The following is a 19,335-nucleotide window of genomic DNA, read 5'->3' on the forward strand; positions in this document are numbered from 1 at the left end:
AAAATGCAGCACATAAACAGCACCTGAGATGATCATTATCATACTTTGTGTTGTTGTTCCAGCCGCAAATGATCGTAATTAGGACAAAAACTCTGATTACAATGGAAAAAATACCTTTTATCATGTGTCGCAGTGTCACATCTGGTTAGGACACGGTGTTAGGGCTCTTTCTTCGATTCTTAGTAAGTAAGTTGTCACATCAGAGCTGATTTTCTGCTGTCATGACACACATCTTGCTTTCTAAAATGGTCATTAATATTCATGTCAGTAGCACAAACTGTTCACACTGGAAAGTCTAATATTGGTGTTTGCATGAGAAACAGAAACATACTTGTCTTAACAAACACCACTGACTAAAACAAGCCATGCAAACAGAATTCTGCTTTCAACAACATCAATACAGTCCCATATAACCATATGCCACAAACTTTCCTTTCCCTATTTTATTTAGAGTCGAATCCCTCAGCTCAGGATTGTGGACTGGAGAAACCAAATTCCCTCCAAAGCACAGTTCAGCTTCCTGTTTCTCCATGCTGGAACTGGCTTAACAGCTCTTACACAGTCCATTGAGATAAACAACCGAGTTAAAGATATTACAGATTCATACAAATGCTCACACATAATGTCAGATGACTATCTGGCAGTAGTTTGTTGTGTTGAGAAACACTGCTAGTCTGTTTGACTGTGTCAGAGCCTAAAGCAGTTTGCTCTACTGTGCTGGCACGCTTCCACTATCATCTAAACTTAAAAATTTGATAACCATCTCAGCTGAACGTCAATAAAACAGCCTCAGCCTTTCAAATGACAACCAAAGGAACAAATTCCAACATATTCCCTGGCAGCCGCCACTGGGAAACACACAGAACAGACGTAATGAAACACGTAATGCTTAACTAAATCAGGAACGAGTCTGAGTTTGCTTTTTCTCCTCAGAGACTCTGAGTCACTGTGGATCATCATGTTTCTGCTCATGCTTGGAGATGATTGGCTGAGTGAAGGACGCCACTTCTGCCCAACAGCTCTCTTACATGAATTAAGTGTAAACGTGACTCCCTTCAAATGCAGTTATTTGTTGCAGTGGGACACACACTGTAAACACATGCATCTATAAAGAACCTGTCGAAGTGCTTTCAGGTTATAAGTAAAATATGTTTTGTATGCACACAGCTTTCATTGCAAAGTACATTTGACTATTAGTGATCAAATGTTTGGAGTAGGTAAGACCAAAGTCCCTTTAAGACAAGCCATTTCACTCGGAGGCCATCTTTGAAACGCCTCTCGGGCGTGCAGCTGAATGGGAAAACATCAAATTCTCCAAAGCTGTTTGATTAAATTTCATATTTGAAATCACCAATGAAATCTGACAACAACTGTGTCATAAATTTTTCTAAACACTTCAATCATGACAAAAAATTGCACTTTTCAGGCTGGATCAAGCAAGCATTCCACACAAGTCCTGAAAAGTGGAGCCAAAGCGTCTCGATCGCCCCCAGGTTGTTGGTCCTAGTATAGGTCATAAACCCCGCCCTCTCCATGTAATGTAATGGGGCGTGAGACAAACTAAACAATTCAATTACACTTCAGATATTTTTTTCCAAAGATGTTCTGTTTCTGGCATTTTATGTAGTTTTTATCATGCTGATGTAAGTACAAGTGTTCGTTTTTTAAAAAACATTTGGTTTTAGTTAGTTATTTGATGCTATAAAAACGAGGGTATGACATCATGATTGACAGTTTCTCTGAGTGAAGTAGTCACTAACTTTTTTCGGGATTTTCGGTAAGAGCTTTAACTTCTTTAACTGTGGTAAAATACACTAAAACAAAGTTTCAGCTCTAAAATCTGATTGAAATGAGCTACGCCACGTCTGTGGTTGTTTTGCCACATCTCCTGCCAATTAAAAACATTTATACAGCCTTGATTGTGTTGGTGTCTCTCTTGCACGGGGTTCTCCTGAATGCCCATATGTTTAATCCGGTCCTGACTTGTAAATACTAATCTACCCACCAAATTACCATCATTACAGCTACCAATATAACATGTCATCTCTCCCTCAACCTCTTTGATTTGAACATATCAGTGTCCTTTCCTCTGTCAGACCACCCTGATCCTGTCTTCCTGTAAGACGCCCATCAGAACCCCATGACAGGGTGATGCAGTTAAGACGCAACAAGGAGTTTGACCTCGAATCGGACCACCACGACACAACTCAAGCCTGAGGAAACCTAGAAACCCCGCAGAGACTGGTGCTGACGTCCGGTTAGAGCATCTATTCTAGAGCTCCAGTTTGTCATCATGATAAAACGGCCTTCACTTCAAACGCTTTCTCTTGATGTACGGAACAGCTGGAGTTTAACAATGCGGTCGTCGTGAAAGATATTTGTAACAATGATGGTTTCAGTTTCTGCCCATGTTTTACAAGTCGATGTGGTTTGCATTAAACAACTGCTGAGAAGGTTGAAAATTCAGTCGTTGAAGGTTGTAAAGAAAAAAAAGTGGAACAACGAATAAAGTAATGTGTGTTTGAGGGTATTATTACTAAATAAATGTCTGTTGTACTCAAACAAAACCCCAGTTGGTGATCAGCATCAAACAATGGTCAATTCAATGCTGGATTTGCACAAAAGATTAACATGACGGCATATTTTTGAGTTGAATCAACTCCACAGCAACTACATCAATTTATCCACTAACCATTCAGAAACGTCTAAAAGTTGTAACTTCTTCCTGAGTCTCTCCATCAGTGTCGGTTTGAACAATGTAAGGCTGAACACTTTCCTCATTTTGGCTGCGTGAGATTCTCCAGCTTTGTTGTTGTTGAGCTGTTAAAGCTCCGCCCTCTTCTGGAAAGGGGGCGGGAGCAGCAGCTCATTTGCATGTGAATGTGATTGTATTTAGGCTTCAAAATTCATAAACGTTGTGTAAAGTATAAAAATGAAAGTATGAAAAGATGTGTGAAGAATATATTGTTGAACAAAATGTATCAGAACCATTAACTATTTTTTTGGTCACAGAGCTCATTTTCTGAAATGATGCAAAAGCCAATGGAAAAACCTATTGGCTTTTTGTCGAGGGAACCAGGGTGATGATAACTGTCTGGTTGGCCTACAAAAAACTGTCATCCCTGCATTGCTTCAAACACAACTCATCCAATCAGAATTTAAAGTCACAGTTGAAAAACTTTGCTTGTTTTTTGTGTTTAAACGCAACATACCAAAATTTTGCCGTTGGTTTTGTCCTGTCGAGCCAGACTGACCCCCATCCACTCGTTGCTCCTGTCGCCTTGACACGTCTTCCCGCAGGACTCCTTCTGCTTATTTCCTAGAGTAGAGAATGAGAACGTTACTGTAGCCAACAGAGAAACAAGCATCTCTGTCTGCAAAGAGAAACACAATAAAAACCAGGCTGAGACCAGTCAGCCTGAAACAAAAGTCAGGGACAGTTTAATATGCAGACAATACTGCAACAAACGGAACAAAAGAGTTTGTGTTAGTAAGATAAGTACAACACAAAATATTTGAAATGTGAAACTTCAAATATGAATATGTAAAGTGTATGAACTCATTCCAACGCTCATAATGCCGTTGGGCAACTGCTCTACTTGGGAATCATAAAGTCTAGACATTATATTTCATGAAAACGTAAGCAAACACATCATCTCTATTGACCAAATCAAGCTCCAGTCTCACAACACGTTTCAATAACTATCAATGTTGTCAATGTTGCAAAGTTCATCAATTGTCATAAAGTCAGAATTGTGAGATATATTAAGTTAGAATTGTGAGATATATTAAGTCAGAATTGTGAGTTATAAAGTCAGAATTGCGAGTTATAAAGTCAGAATTGCGTGATATATTAAGTCAGAATTGTGAGATATATTAAGTCAGAATTGCGTTATATAAAGTCAGAATTGTGAGATATATTAAGTCAGAATTGCGTTATATAAAGTCAGAATTGTGAGATATAAAGTCAGAATTGCGAGATATAAAGTCAGAATTGAGTTATAAAGTCAGAATTGCGAGTTATAAAGTCAGAATTGTGAGTTATAAAGTCAGAATTGCGAGATATAAAGTCAGAATTGTGAGTTATAAAGTCAGAATTGCGAGATATAAAGTCAGAATTGTGAGATATAAAGTCAGAATTGTGAGTTATAAAGTCAGAATTGCGAGTTAAAAAGTCAGAATTGCGAGTTATAAAGTCAGAATTGCGAGTTATAAAGTCAGAATTGCGTGATATAAAGTCAGAATTGCGTGATATATTAAGTCAGAATTGAGTGATATACAGTCAGAATTGCGTGATATATTAAGTCAGAATTGTGAGTTATAAAGTCAGAATTGCGAGTTATAAAGTCAGAATTGCGTGATATATTAAGTCAGAATTGTGAGATATATTAAGTCAGAATTGCGTTATATAAAGTCAGAATTGTGAGATATATTAAGTCAGAATTGCGTTATATAAAGTCAGAATTGCGTGATATAAAGTCAGAATTGCGAGATATAAAGTCAGAATTGAGTTATAAAGTCAGAATTGCGAGTTATAAAGTCGGAATTGTGAGTTATAAAGTCAGAATTGCGAGTTATAAAGTCAGAATTGCGTGATATATTAAGTCAGAATTGCGAGATATAAAGTCAGAATTGCGTGATATATTAAGTCAGAATTGTGAGATATAAAGTCAGAATTGCGAGATATAAAGTCAGAATTGAGTTATAAAGTCAGAATTGCGAGTTATAAAGTCGGAATTGTGAGTTATAAAGTCAGAATTGCGAGTTATAAAGTCAGAATTGCGTGATATATTAAGTCAGAATTGCGAGATATAAAGTCAGAATTGCGTGATATATTAAGTCAGAATTGTGAGATATAAAGTCAGAATTGCGAGATATAAAGTCAGAATTGCGAGATATAAAGTCAGAATTGCGAGATATAAAGTCAGAATTGAGTTATAAAGTCAGAATTGCGTGATATATTAAGTCAGAATTGCGAGATATAAAGTCAGAATTGAGTTATAAAGTCAGAATTGCGAGATATAAAGTCAGAATTGCGAGATATAAAGTCAGAATTGAGTTATAAAGTCAGAATTGTGAGATATTAAGTCAGAATTGCGAGTTATAAAGTCAGAATTGAGTTATAAAGTCAGAATTGTGAGATATAAAGTCAGAATTGCGAGATATAAAGTCAGAATTGAGTTATAAAGTCAGAATTGCGTGATATATTAAGTCAGAATTGCGAGATATAAAGTCAGAATTGAGTTATAAAGTCAGAATTGCGAGATATAAAGTCAGAATTGCGAGATATAAAGTCAGAATTGCGAAAAATAAAGTCAGAATTGTGAGATATATTAAGTCATAATTGCGAGATATAAAGTCAGAATTGAGTTATAAAGTCAGAATTGCGAGATATAAAGTCAACATTGAGTTATAAAGTCAGAATTGTGAGATATTAAGTCAGAATTGCGAGTTATAAAGTCAGAATTGCGAGATATAAAGTCAACATTGAGTTATAAAGTCAGAATTGTGAGATATTAAGTCAGAATTGCGAGTTATAAAGTCAGAATTGAGTTATAAAGTCAGAATTGAGATATAAAGTCAGAATTGCGTGATATATTAAGTCAGAATTGCGAGATATAAAGTCAGAATTGAGTTATAAAGTCAGAATTGCGAGATATAAAGTCAGAATTGAGTTATAAAGTCAGAATTGCGAGTTATAAAGTCAGAATTGCGAGTTATAAAGTCAGAATTGCGTGATATATTAAGTCAGAATTGTGAGATATATTAAGTCAGAATTGCGTTATATAAAGTCAGAATTGTGAGATATATTAAGTCAGAATTGCGTTATATAAAGTCAGAATTGCGTGATATAAAGTCAGAATTGCGAGATATAAAGTCAGAATTGAGTTATAAAGTCAGAATTGCGAGTTATAAAGTCAGAATTGTGAGTTATAAAGTCAGAATTGTGAGTTATAAAGTCAGAATTGCGAGTTATAAAGTCAGAATTGCGTGATATATTAAGTCAGAATTGCGAGATATAAAGTCAGAATTGCGTGATATATTAAGTCAGAATTGTGAGATATAAAGTCAGAATTGCGAGATATAAAGTCAGAATTGCGAGATATAAAGTCAGAATTGAGTTATAAAGTCAGAATTGCGTGATATATTAAGTCAGAATTGCGAGATATAAAGTCAGAATTGAGTTATAAAGTCAGAATTGCGAGATATAAAGTCAGAATTGCGAGATATAAAGTCAGAATTGTGAGATATTAAGTCAGAATTGCGAGTTATAAAGTCAGAATTGAGTTATAAAGTCAGAATTGTGAGATATAAAGTCAGAATTGCGAGATATAAAGTCAGAATTGCGAGATATAAAGTCAGAATTGAGTTATAAAGTCAGAATTGCGTGATATATTAAGTCAGAATTGCGAGATATAAAGTCAGAATTGAGTTATAAAGTCAGAATTGCGAGATATAAAGTCAGAATTGCGAGATATAAAGTCAGAATTGCGAGATATAAAGTCAGAATTGCGAAAAATAAAGTCAGAATTGTGAGATATATTAAGTCAGAATTGCGAGATATAAAGTCAGAATTGAGTTATAAAGTCAGAATTGCGAGATATAAAGTCAACATTGAGTTATAAAGTCAGAATTGTGAGATATTAAGTCAGAATTGCGAGTTATAAAGTCAGAATTGCGAGATATAAAGTCAACATTGAGTTATAAAGTCAGAATTGTGAGATATTAAGTCAGAATTGCGAGTTATAAAGTCAGAATTGAGTTATAAAGTCAGAATTGCGAAAAATAAAGTCAGAATTGTGAGATATATTAAGTCAGAATTGCGAGATATAAACAATTCCATCTTATAGTGTCCAGTTATGAGGGAAAAAAGACTGACATTTTTTTTTCTCAGAATTGCGAGTTTATATCACGTAATTCTGACTTTATAAGACACAATTGCAAGTTTATATCATGCAGTTCTGAGAAAAAAGTCAGAATTGTGGGATAAAATGCGGAATCAAGCTTCCATAGGAAACGCATCACAGTCTGTTAACTAAAACATAAGGCTTTAAAAAAAAAAAGGGAAAAAAAGCATGATAATTGTTAGAAAATGTTAGAATTAAAAATGACAAAACTAATGCTGGTGACCTCGGAAAATATGAAGCTTCTTGAATCAGACACGTTCTATTTTGAGTTTTGTTAGTGTACAAAAAATGGAGGATTTATGAGCACAGGCGTGTTATTCCTGCAGGGAGTTTATCTAAGCATAAGGGTCGACTTTAATGTTTATATATGAGCGTTGAACTACAGCGGCCCTCTGAGGGGCAAACTGTGATTGTCCACAGGAGGAAGAGTGATGGCTCCCGAGACTGCGGCTGTTTTCTTTGGCTCTGGTTATTTTCTCTTCCTTCTCAGTAGACTGACAGCATCAACTTAGAGACATGCAGACTTAGACTGTGAAATGCCCAATTGAACTCGGATGTCTGTTCAACTCCCACCCAGTTTTGGTATAAATAAATGAAGCAATGCATAACCAAAAAAACTTCACACCAGCCCAAAACCTAGTGAGCAGTTTTGCAGTCTACTACCAAACTTTACTGTAAAAAATACGGTAGCATCATTTTAGGTTTTACAGATTTAACTTAAATTTACAGTAAGATGTATTTCATTAACTAGTAGATAATATGTTAATATATCAACCTATTAAAGTACTAATATTTGTTTTGTGCCTTTATAATACACTAAAAACCACCAAACACGAGGAGGACGTTTTATGATGGATGGATGCACTTTTTTGGGCTTCAAAAACTCATCCTCCATTCACTCCATTATAACGGATATTTTTAATATAACTCTGATTGTGTTCGGCTGAAAGAAGATGGTCATTTACACCTAGGATGGCTTGAGGGTGAGTAAATTATGGGATAATTTTCATTTTTGGATGAACTATACCTTTAATGAGCAAAAATAAAATGCATAGCACACACAATATCTTTATTAGATTTTTATCAATATTTCCAAATAGTTCAATAGTTTGGTGTTGGTAAGATTTTTTAACTGTTTTTGTCTCTTATCTTCACCAAGGCTGCATTAATTTGATTAAAATAGTTGTTTCTATTTGAATATATTTTAAACTGTAATTTATTCCTGTGATCAAAACTGTATTTTCAGCACCAGTCTTCAGTGTCACATGATCCTTCAGAAATCATTCTAATACTATGATTTACTGCTCAAGAAACATTTATGATCACTTTCAGTGTTGAAAATAGCAGATTTTTGTGGAAACTGTGATGCACTTTTTACATCTTTAATGAATAGAAAGTTCAAAAGAACAGCATTTATTTGAAACAGAACATTATTAACTGTCACTTTTGATCACTTTAATGAATCCTTGCTGAATAAAACATACTTATAAAAAAACAAAAATTTTGAACAGTAATGTATATTAGACCATGGTTCATAAGCTAGTCTTTTAACAGCTATTACACGAGATCTGTCAGGAAACAACCTTTTACCTCCTAAACAGCAGCTTGTCAAAGGTGGGACAAATGGTTCTAATCACATCTCGTTTGAAGTTAATGCTTTTGCCCCTAAAGCCACGAAGCATCCAAAGCACACAAAGACGAGCGCCAGATCTCAAGTTAGGGAAATACAAACTGTCAAAAACCAAGATGAAGTTTGCTCGGGATATGGGCGAAACATTATTTTCAGCAATTAGCCATCCAAAAAACACTACTCATCGAACACGGATATATTTCACGGGGTCAAACCGCAAGAAGAATTCCCTTCTAAAAACCTTGGCCATCACTTCAAATGAGGAGGCGCGAGGAATGTTCCTCAGACTATAAACATCTCATCAAATCACCGACCCTGGTTCCCCCGGCCATCTCCGTAACAGACGTGTTTGTTTTCTCATCAGTGTGGGTCCTGAGCGCCGCGTCTTCTGGTTGTGAACCGCTCAGCGAGGGGATGGCCTTCCAGGATGAGATCTGGGAGCGCGCAGTGACAGAGCGAGAGGTCAGAGTGTGCTGGACAGTTATCTGATAACTGAAAGAAAACAAATGCGCATGCTATCTCCACTTTGATCTTCACTTTTAACAACTTATGTGGCATGCTTTGTCTAGATAAATAGCTGTATTCTGTACGTTTGACTCGTCTACGATCATTTTCTTCCAAATATGATAATTTTGAGCTTCCGATACTTGGACATTTCCAATCTGGCAACACTGATTTGCATCTATGATGCCTTTAAATGGTGTCTACTATAGTCATCTCATTAGGTTTTCAGAACTATTCTTACAGCACACAGTAAACTGTACAATACCTCATTCAGTACAATAAACCCTCATCACACAGACGATTAGCTGACTCTATTACTCTAAATAAAGACAGTGATTGCTCTTCCTGAATACGTCTTTGAATGTGCTCTGTGTTGCTCAGAAGGAAACATCATAATTACTGTATTTGATGAAGCTAATAGACATTCTAGAAAGTGGAGAATTACTTCCCATAACAACTGAGGACAGTGGGAACACGTTTCACTTTACCAGTAATGAACTTCAATGAATGCTATAAAACACGGCTAAAGAATTGCACAAAATATGCTTGCAATTATCAAGATCAAGACCATTTCGTAACCAATAAACAGTTTTGTGTCTCCAAGCAGATGAGTAAATGTCTAGTCATGGCCCTGCGATATCGTCTGACCAAGAGTCACAAAACATTCTTCATAAATTGACAACAGACATTCACAATGAACCTTTAACAAGGTTTAAAGAAATAGTTCACTAAAAAATCTGCCATAATTTATTCACCCTCATGTCATCTTCCGTGAAACATGCAATGGCAATTTATTTATATAGCACAATTAAATACAACCTACATTGTCCAATGTGCTTTACAATAGCTAAAAACACAGAAAAACACAAAAAGTAAAAAAAAAAAAATTTGCTAAAAAAATACCAAAAAATAGACTAGAATTAGTGCATAAAAATGAGTCAGTTCAGTCAGTGTAGATTCAGTTCTGTTCAGTAACTGTGTAATGTTTAGGAGAATGTTTTTGTTCCACAGAAGACATAAAGTCACATAAGCTAAGAATGCATGAGGTCGAGCAATTTTTTTTTTAGGTAACAATTCCTTTAAAGTTGACCTTAGGGCTGGGCGATATGGCAGAACGATTGACCGATTCACGATTTCGATTTTTTTTTTTTACTGTTTAACTAGTCAACTTACAAACTTTACTACAATATGATTTAAAGGGGCTATATGTAGGAATGACACCCAGTGGTTGAAATAGGTACTGCAGTCCAAATTCAAAATATTGTTTGCCCCACCCCCTCGTTCAAAGACGCGGGTGGCCAGCTTGAGCACGCAACCAGAGTGAGCGCAATTGACAATGAAAGCTGAGGAGACTTACACACTGTAAGCTGATGAGTTGATTTATCTGTGTTCTAATATGCTGTCGTTCATAGAGATTTTTAGATGGATGCAGAGGCTTTTTAGGTCAGGTAGAATCTGCCATTCTCTAACCCAGTTTTCCGCCAACTGGCAACCTGTGATGTCGAAATACTATTGGATAATCTGGCAGCACATGGTTTCTCACAGACCAAAACAAAGACAGACATTCCGATGCGGAACGCACATTTCAAAGTAGAATGTCTGGCTGTAGAATTGTTTTTCTGAGAAACAAGTAGGTGAACTTAGCATGTTTCCTAAATATCTGCATACATATTGGGGTATTTTTATGCTTTATTAAAGTAAAATCTTACATATAGCCCCTTTAAGTAACATTCTCTTTATTAACAATCTGGTGCACCACATATGAAGTGATCAACATGGTGTAATGTAAAACAATTTGTTAAATATCTTTGTAGAAATATGCCTGAAATATGAAGGCAAATATTGTACAAACTTATCTTAAACACATCCTATATATTCAGAAATTATATAAAATAAGTAATAGCCAAAAAGTAATAGCAATAATAATAGCAAAAGTAATAGGCTATTATTAACAGCAAATGCTTTGTAAAAACAGCAGCAGATTTCAGCTTGTCACCATCATGCAAACATGAAATGTCAAACAGGTTTACAGGTTTTTGCATTCTATTGCGCTATTTGTCCTCTTGTTTTTATGTTTGGTGGACATGTTTAGATGTTGCACTTGTGTCTCGCGTCTTTTGCAGTGTCTCGCCCAGGAAACGGCATTCTAAAAAGACAGCGGTCAAAAAAAAAAAAAAAAAAGCTCAACTCATGTTTAATAACTTTGCCTTTTTTCTCATTCCACTGCATGCATCTAATTTTTATAACGCATTTCTGAATGAACAGCCGCTTAAGAATAGTGATGTGTTTTACGTTCATAGAGCGTCACATGAGAGCGGTTAATCAGGCGCGCCGGCGCCATCATGAGGTCGGATCATTTTCTTCTCCAATTGTAACGCTTGCTAACATTTTTATCCAAAATCGTGATTTCTCGATTTTAAAAAATAATAAAATCGAGGAAAGACATTAAATTCGAATTAATCTGAAAAATCGCCCTAGTTGACCTATGATGTTTTTTAACAGGTTCATCTTTCTTTAGTGTGTAATGTTGCTGTTTGAGCAAGAAAAAGGTCTACAAAGTCCCTCCTGCAGGAGTTCTTCTCTATATCAGTGTCAGTGTTTCTGAAACGCCTCCATCTTGAGTTTTCTTCACAATATTCCTAATTTAAATAATTAATATGCAGAATAAAGGGGCGGGGCCTGGTTAAGTTAGTTAGTAGTGTGTTGAAAGTGGCGGTTATGGTAAGAGGCAATCAGCAAACACAACACACTGCTCCAGCCGACCAATCAGAGCACAGAGCTTTTCAGAAGGAGGGGCTTCATAGGAACAGGAGCGTTACTGACAGACTGGGAAGAGAGGAGCTGCAACAATGGAGAATATGAGGAAAATAATCAACATTCAAGCATGAAAACCTGTTTTAGTAGAGCCCAAAAACTTAATAGGTCCACTTTAGAGAAGCTGACACTAGTTTCCCTCATTTCAGTAGTGATATTTCTCGAGGGGGGCCTCTGATACCATATGATTCATGTAAACTCAAAGCTGGGGCCCCAGGCCTATGGCTCGCCTCATTTGCTCATGTGCGTTCTGTCAGTAAGACCCAGCGTAAGCAGGAGTGTGCGCATTAAAGCCACATAAACCGCTCTCATCTCTCCACCACAAGAAAAGAACTCACAGAGCTTCAAGAGATTTCTACACATTGGATCCTTGGCATGGCCGCTCGGAAAATATTAGCCAAACCATTCATCATTTCTATCAAAATACTTCAGGAGCCAGACTGAAAATGCTACAGCCTGATTTCACATAATGTTCAAAAGGGAAAAGCTTTTAAAATACTGCTGTCCATCACATAAACAAGCTCATAGTATGATGCATGTTTGCAAAAGGAAAAGTGTAAATCTATCGCTATCAGTGCAGAAAACATCTGTAAGACTAACACGGGTAGTGCGAAAACAACAGCCCTGTTTTTGATTATATCTGTGAAAAGTTATTAAAGTGATGAAAACAAGGCTGCTAAAACATCCGCCCAGGCAGGTTTTCAAATATTGACCGGTCCAAATTCCATGTTTAACTTCATGAGTGATTTCAGCGGCATAACGGTTTGGGTAAAACTACCCATGTAAAACAGTGATTTGACTGCACAGATGGCATCTTCTAACTGCTTTTCATTCGAGCTGGTGCAGCCAAACATCAAGCACACTTCACACTCACACAGAAACACCGTTTCACTTCCCTTATTTCAAGTGCCAAAGCAGCCTCTTATATCCTCTTACACACATTCTTCAATAAGTATAAGTCAAATTTATTTGTATCATTCTTTTTTTAATGACGCATGTTGTTTCAAAGCAGCTTTACAGAAAATCATGATGTTAATGATCATAATATCTTAATATCTATATAATAATATCTATGTTAATATATTATAGACACATTTATACACAATAATATAATTTACATTTTGTGACGATACAAGCAATCAAGCATTTGAGATGAACATGGTTTGTGTAACATTAGCAACACATTATTAACTGTTTGATAATGTAGTCAAGCAAAGGGATAATTATATTAATTAATGTTATGTGTCTGATGTTGTAAAGAGCGACAACATTGTGCAGTCTTTACTTCAGGAAGTTGACCGAGTGGATCTCTGAGCTTGTGCGAGTGAGTGGAGGCGGGGCTAATTAGCATATTCATAGATCCGCGTATACTAAATGAAGCAAGGGTGTCGAGTTACATTCAAGCTATTTTAAGGCGTGTTTAAATATATCATTTTGGTGATCAAAGATGAGTTATTAAATGAAAGACTACAGGGAATCTTTAATGACAAAAAAAAAAGTCTTTTATTTGAATGAAAATCACAAAATGCTTATCATTTAACTAATCTAGGGCTGTCACTAACGATTGCTTTGGTAATCGAGTAATTGGTCGATTATTTTGACAATTAATTAAGTAATTGGATATTTTTTGTGGTAACAAAAAGTGAATATCCTTAAAAATGACTTGCACATAACAACAAAGCAATAATAATTTGTTTACATCAAAAGCAAGTAATTTTATGGTTTTATTGAACAATGTTAAAAATCTCATTCAGTTTATGTACTGTAATGTATGTAATGTTCTGTAACAAATGCCTGCAGAGGGCGCCAACAAGGGTGATTGTTGTTGTTACACTTTACAGCAGATCAAATCCTTGTTTAATATTGTCCAAACAACATTTAATTCAAATATCCACTTAAATCTTTAATATTTGGCCACTTCTTTATGATAGAATTGCTACAGCCACTGTAATTTCTTGATGGCATGATAGCACTATGCTACGCTGTATTATGATTATGATTATGAAGTCCCCCTGTAAATCAATAATTTTATCCCTTAAAACTCATCTTTGATCACTGAAATATGCATGCAAAAATATACACAAATTATATGTCTTCATGCCTTAAAACACCTTGAATGTAACTCTACACCTTGCTTCATTTAGTATACGCAGATCTATGAATATGCTAATTAGCCCCGCCTCCACTCACCCGCATGGGCTCAGAGATCCACTCGATCAACTTCCTTAGATAATTAATATGATTAGCCTTTTGCTTGATTATGTTATCAAACAGCTAATAATGTGTTGCTAATGTCACACGACTCCCTAGCTTCAGAGCGGTCTAATGAATATGAATTATATAAATTACCATATGCAGTAAAGGACAGAACAATACAATGCAAGCACTACTACGGCATATTAATACCTGATTTTTGTTTTTTCGTGACTGTATTCTGCTGATGTTTGATATCAGTGTGAAACTGAGATGTTTGTGCAATGATGTGAGATACACACCTCTGCCGAGGTCCATCTCAGTGCAGCGTTGCTCTGGGTTGTTGCGGATTCGGCACTTGTACAAGGCTCCGGGTGACTCAACTGAACTACTGTAAGAGGAGTTTGCTCTGGGAGCCCCAACCACAATCCTACAAACATCAGGAGGAGAAACACATACAGTTTTTAGTCATTGTAAAAGGGAAAAAATAAAACTAATATTCTTTGTAGGTCTGTTTTTGTCTGTAAGTGTCATGCATGAATAATAAGGATGCCTAATAAGTGAATTAGGACTGGAGGTGGTTTCGTCTTGTCATACTGTCATGGTTTGGCTCTATAATTCAGTGATGTAAGCACTACATCATTATCTCCACTAAAGCAAAAAGCAATTATTCGGGCGCTGGCCAGTGTTTCCCTTTAACATTTAGGACAGATCTTGGAAGAAAGACTTAACATCTGTCCAGTCACAAGAGAATTAAAAAATAATTGCATGTTTGAAATGTATTGACTCAGGGCAAACATGCAAAGTGCTTTGGGTCATTGACGAAAAAGGTTTTTAAAAGTGTAAACAAACTTTTGAAAGTTTTATTAAGTGTTAACAATGAGATTATGTGGTTTTTATAATCAATTAACACTGCTTTGTCATTTATTCCAAGATGGACAAAATTTGTCACCAAAAAAGTCTTTTGGTTTAACCAAAATTTTGGTTATACCGAATGAAGATATTTTCAATCAATGCTAACAGGCTGATATCTAACAAAAGGACAATCAAATATTTTATATTTAGTACAAGTTTTTAAAATATTACAACATTTTCCATGTTTTATAGCGGTTGATGTTTCGGGACATGCGTATGATCAAGAGAAAACATGAATTTATCAAATAGTTAAGAGAGATTTAGTTACTTTGCTTCATGACCATGTGGTCCTTTGAAGGTGTCTGAATGATGTCACATCCTGTCACATGATATTGACCGCATGACTTGATCCAAAATGGTCCCTTTATATTGGTTACTCCGAATGACATCAATGAAATTCATTTTTCCGGACATTCTTTCTCATAACAAAGCAATGACTTCTACACATAATTTTAATATCATTTTGCACTATGATGATATATGATGATATAAAATCATGCCAGTATAAAAAAATATATACATTTATTACATTTTAAGATATTTTAATCACAAATGAACGGTTGGAAGGTTAAACGAATGACTTTTTGACACTTCAAAATCTTTAAAATACCTTTATGTGAAGGAAAATATAATTAAAACCTTTTGGATTAAATAAAACAGATCTTGTTGTCATATTTTTGTTTTTTATTATTATTATTTTTAAGGCCTTTGGACAAAAATATGACCCGTCACTCATTGACCCCTTTACAGTGCTCATGCTAAAGAATGTAATGTACTTAAGTGTGATTATTTTGTAGTGCTGCTTGTAATCAAGAATAAATAATATATTAGACAACAAAACATCAAGCCAAGTGTCATTCTCCCTCAAATGCATCATTTTTGCTCAGTGACCCAGTTATGAAAGTAATTTTACTGATGAAATCGATTCAAATCACTACATCACCTAATGTAATAAAATTCACACATTTTAAATATGACTTAAAAGGGATAAAAAAAAAAAAGAGTAAATTCTGTCATCATTTCCTCACCCCCAGGTTGTTCCAAACCTATAAGAGTTTCTTTCTCCCGCTGAACACTAAAGAAGATATTTTAAAGAATGTAGGTAACCAAACAGTTGATGGTCCCTATTTAGTCAATGGGGTTCATCACCTGTTTGGTTACAACATTCTTCAAAATATCTTCTTTAGTGTTCAGCAGAAGAAAGAAATTAATACAGGTTTGGAACAACCTGATGAAGAGTAAATGATGATAACATTTTCATTTATGGGTTAACTTTGTCCAAATAATTTTTTGGCGCCGCCGTGACAATCCAAAAACCAATAAAGCAAAATAAACAAAACTGTATACATAAAACGTAAATGATTTGGCGCTAAAACGACGCTAACGAACATAATTAGCATAATCATAACAACGGAAGACCGCCAAAAAGTTATTTCTCAATTGTATTACAGATTTATTTAACACAAAACTTTGTTTAAAATGTCTTTAAGCTGGTTTACATTTGACATAATGATACTGATCGACTTTTCATACAACAAACGGCTGTTAAGTAGGCATAAATGTAGTTTATTAATATAATATTATCGTTAAGAATATTTCCAACCGTTTTTAGAAGTTAGAAATAGCGGTTATTTTTACCTGGCGCGAAAGATGAAGACATTTGCCTGAGGAGGTATCCATGGCAACCGAAGAGCGCTCGAGCGCTTCCGTTAGGAAAATAACGGAAAATCACGTAAGTACTGTTATTATTTATTATAGGCCTACTTAATTATACATTACAAACTTTAACATTTTGTGTCTTTATTAACCTCTTTAAGACAGCTGACCTTTGGCTTACTGTTGAATTAGGGTTGCGAGAGACAAACCTAAACAGAAGTTCAGTTAAAAACGTCGAACGACTTTAAAAATTATCGTACAAAATACTAATAACTGATTGTTTACATGTGTATTCTGTCTCTGATCATGAACTCACCAGCGTGTGTTGTCATGGACGTGCTCCAGGACTGAATATCCAAAAAACGTCGCATCTGGTCCCCGAAACACCACAGGATGTTTCAAGTCAATGTTAAAGGAATAAGCCAAGGAAACAAAACACAAATACACAAAAACATCCAAAGCGCTTCTTTTCCGTGTAGAAAGTTCCGTCATTCTGTTTCGCATCCTCAGTGCTGAAGTCAATTTGATGAGAACTTTATAAAAAGCAATTAAATCTGTCTATAGAGTCTCAAAATTAAAGAAAAAAACTACATTTAAACTGCTAAAGAAGATTTAAGTTTGTGAATCGGAGTTTGGGGTTAGAACAGCGACTCATCGCATGGCTCGTCCCTTCTGCTGCTGAATCTGTTGCTTCTCTAGAGTTTCTCCTGGCGTTAATAGAGCTGCGCGCGAGCTGACGCGCACGAGCATCACATTTCACATTAAAGCAGCAGAGCGCGCGGCGCTGCGTCCCCCTGCCGACAGCCATCAGTAGTTTTGCATGCTGTTGCTGCATAGGCTTAATGCCATAACCATATAACATATTACATATAAAAAAGAACATTTGCTCATTCTCAGGAACAAATCTGAATGCTCATACTAAAAACACTGGTCACTGATTCTTGAGATAAGGGACAAAACATGTTTTAGAAGTTAGTATTTAATAATAATACTTACTTTTTAAACTGATGCATTTGTAGTATGTCTCGGCTAATGAACCATGTAAGAGAACCGTTTTTTCTGAAAATGTTTTTTATTCACTTCGGAACTTAATTTGTGTCAACTCAATCAGACGCATTAAAAAGCATGATATATCTGATCCATCCAATAACCGTGTAAAGTCTTCAATTATGTTAGAATAATGTTCAGGAAAGGAGCAAAGTAAAAAAAAAAAAAAAAAAAAAAAAAAAAAAAATATATATATATATATTATATATATATATATATATATATATATATATATATATATATATATATATATATATATATATGGGACACGTCCCCACCACTTTTCACCAAGGTCGATATATTGTCCCTACCACTTTTTGAAACATCTTGCGGCATGGTTGTACCTAATACACACGGAACATCTCCAGTTGACTAGCAAAGCATTCATTTTTTAAATAAGAGGTGAACTAGCGCTGGAAAGTGTTGTTTTTGATGTTGCCGCTGTTATCGGCATGCAACTGTGCTCGCTTGGCGCTCGTACACAGTCCACACGTAAGAGCGCTTTATCGCTGAACGCAGGATTTAATAGAGGGTATGCACGTGACGTCATCGTAGACCGTTACGGCTGCGGTCACGTCCACTGAGTGGTACAAAGATTGAGCGGCAGCATTGGTTTTTAGCGTGAATGCCGCGAAAAACACACAAAACACATCCAAAACGGGAAAGAGCCTTGTGATTGACTGAACAAATAGCTTTGACACAAAACCCTTAGAAGACTGCCGAAAGCTACAGAAAAAAAGCAAACGGATCGCTGCAATTCACAGAAACAACTGGACTCCAGGCAGAGAAACATGGATTTGTAGTTATCATTTTGTCAAATTGTTGGATTTTGAGGTAAAATCATACCGTATTGTATTGTTATATTGTGTTGACAACTCATCAAATAAATATTGACTATCTTATATTCTGCATAATTTGGTGTTTTTAAATAAACACTGACAAAAAAAAAATTATATAGGGCTGGACAATATGACGATATAACATTGATATAAGTGAACCTACCTATATTGTGGTTATATAAAATATTTACAGGCAGATTTGCTTTATGTGTCTCCCCGGCGTCGAAATCAGGCACATATAAATGTCAGGAAACACGACTCCTGGCTGCATGTCAATATCCATGGATTAGGTTTATTTGACAAGTTGTAAGAAACACATTCAGTTCCAACCTTTAGAGTAATTCGTTTGTTTTTTGTTCGTTTTCGCAGTTTCCCCTATTAAATCCAGTCATGCAGCAGGTTCTTTTGCCACTCAGTCCAGCTGAGGGAGCGCGCTTTCGGCGGGAAAGTGACGTGGATGCATACCCTCTATAAGGGAGGGGTCGGTGAACTTAAAAAATGGTGTGTACTGATGTTAAAGGGATAGTTCACCCAAAAAATGAAAATTTGATGTTTATCTGCTTACCCCCAGCACATCCAAGATGTAGGTGACTTTGTTTCTTCAGTAGAACACAAATGATGATTTTTAACTCCAAACGTTGCCGTCTTCCAGTCAAATAATGCTAGTGGATGGGAACTTCTACTATAAGAGTAAATAAAACTTGCATAAACAAGTCCAAATTAAACCCTGCGGCTGGTGACGACACATTGATGTCCTAAGACACGAAACGATCGGTTTGTGCGATAAACCGAAAAGTATTTATATCATTTTTTTTAACTCTAATACACC

The 19,335-nt window shown here is 35.7% G+C and overlaps 1 protein-coding gene across 1 annotated transcript in view; it reads right to left on the reverse strand.

Moving 5' to 3' along the window:
• The window catches only part of itga9 (integrin, alpha 9), a 113,986-nt gene extending 96,665 nt beyond the window's left edge, over positions 1-17,321 (reverse strand). The window contains exons 1-3 of the mRNA XM_067385608.1: positions 16,937-17,321; positions 14,352-14,479; positions 3,213-3,319 (exon numbers count right to left, since the gene is read on the reverse strand). Of these exons, the coding sequence (XP_067241709.1) occupies positions 3,213-3,319; positions 14,352-14,479; positions 16,937-17,124 (423 nt within the window). The 5' untranslated portion in view covers positions 17,125-17,321. The remainder of the gene's footprint in view (positions 1-3,212; positions 3,320-14,351; positions 14,480-16,936) is intronic.
• Positions 17,322-19,335: the final 2,014 nt, after the last annotated feature.

Source organism: Chanodichthys erythropterus, chromosome 5, assembly GCF_024489055.1.
Source record: "Chanodichthys erythropterus isolate Z2021 chromosome 5, ASM2448905v1, whole genome shotgun sequence".
NCBI lineage: Eukaryota > Metazoa > Chordata > Actinopteri > Cypriniformes > Xenocyprididae > Chanodichthys > Chanodichthys erythropterus.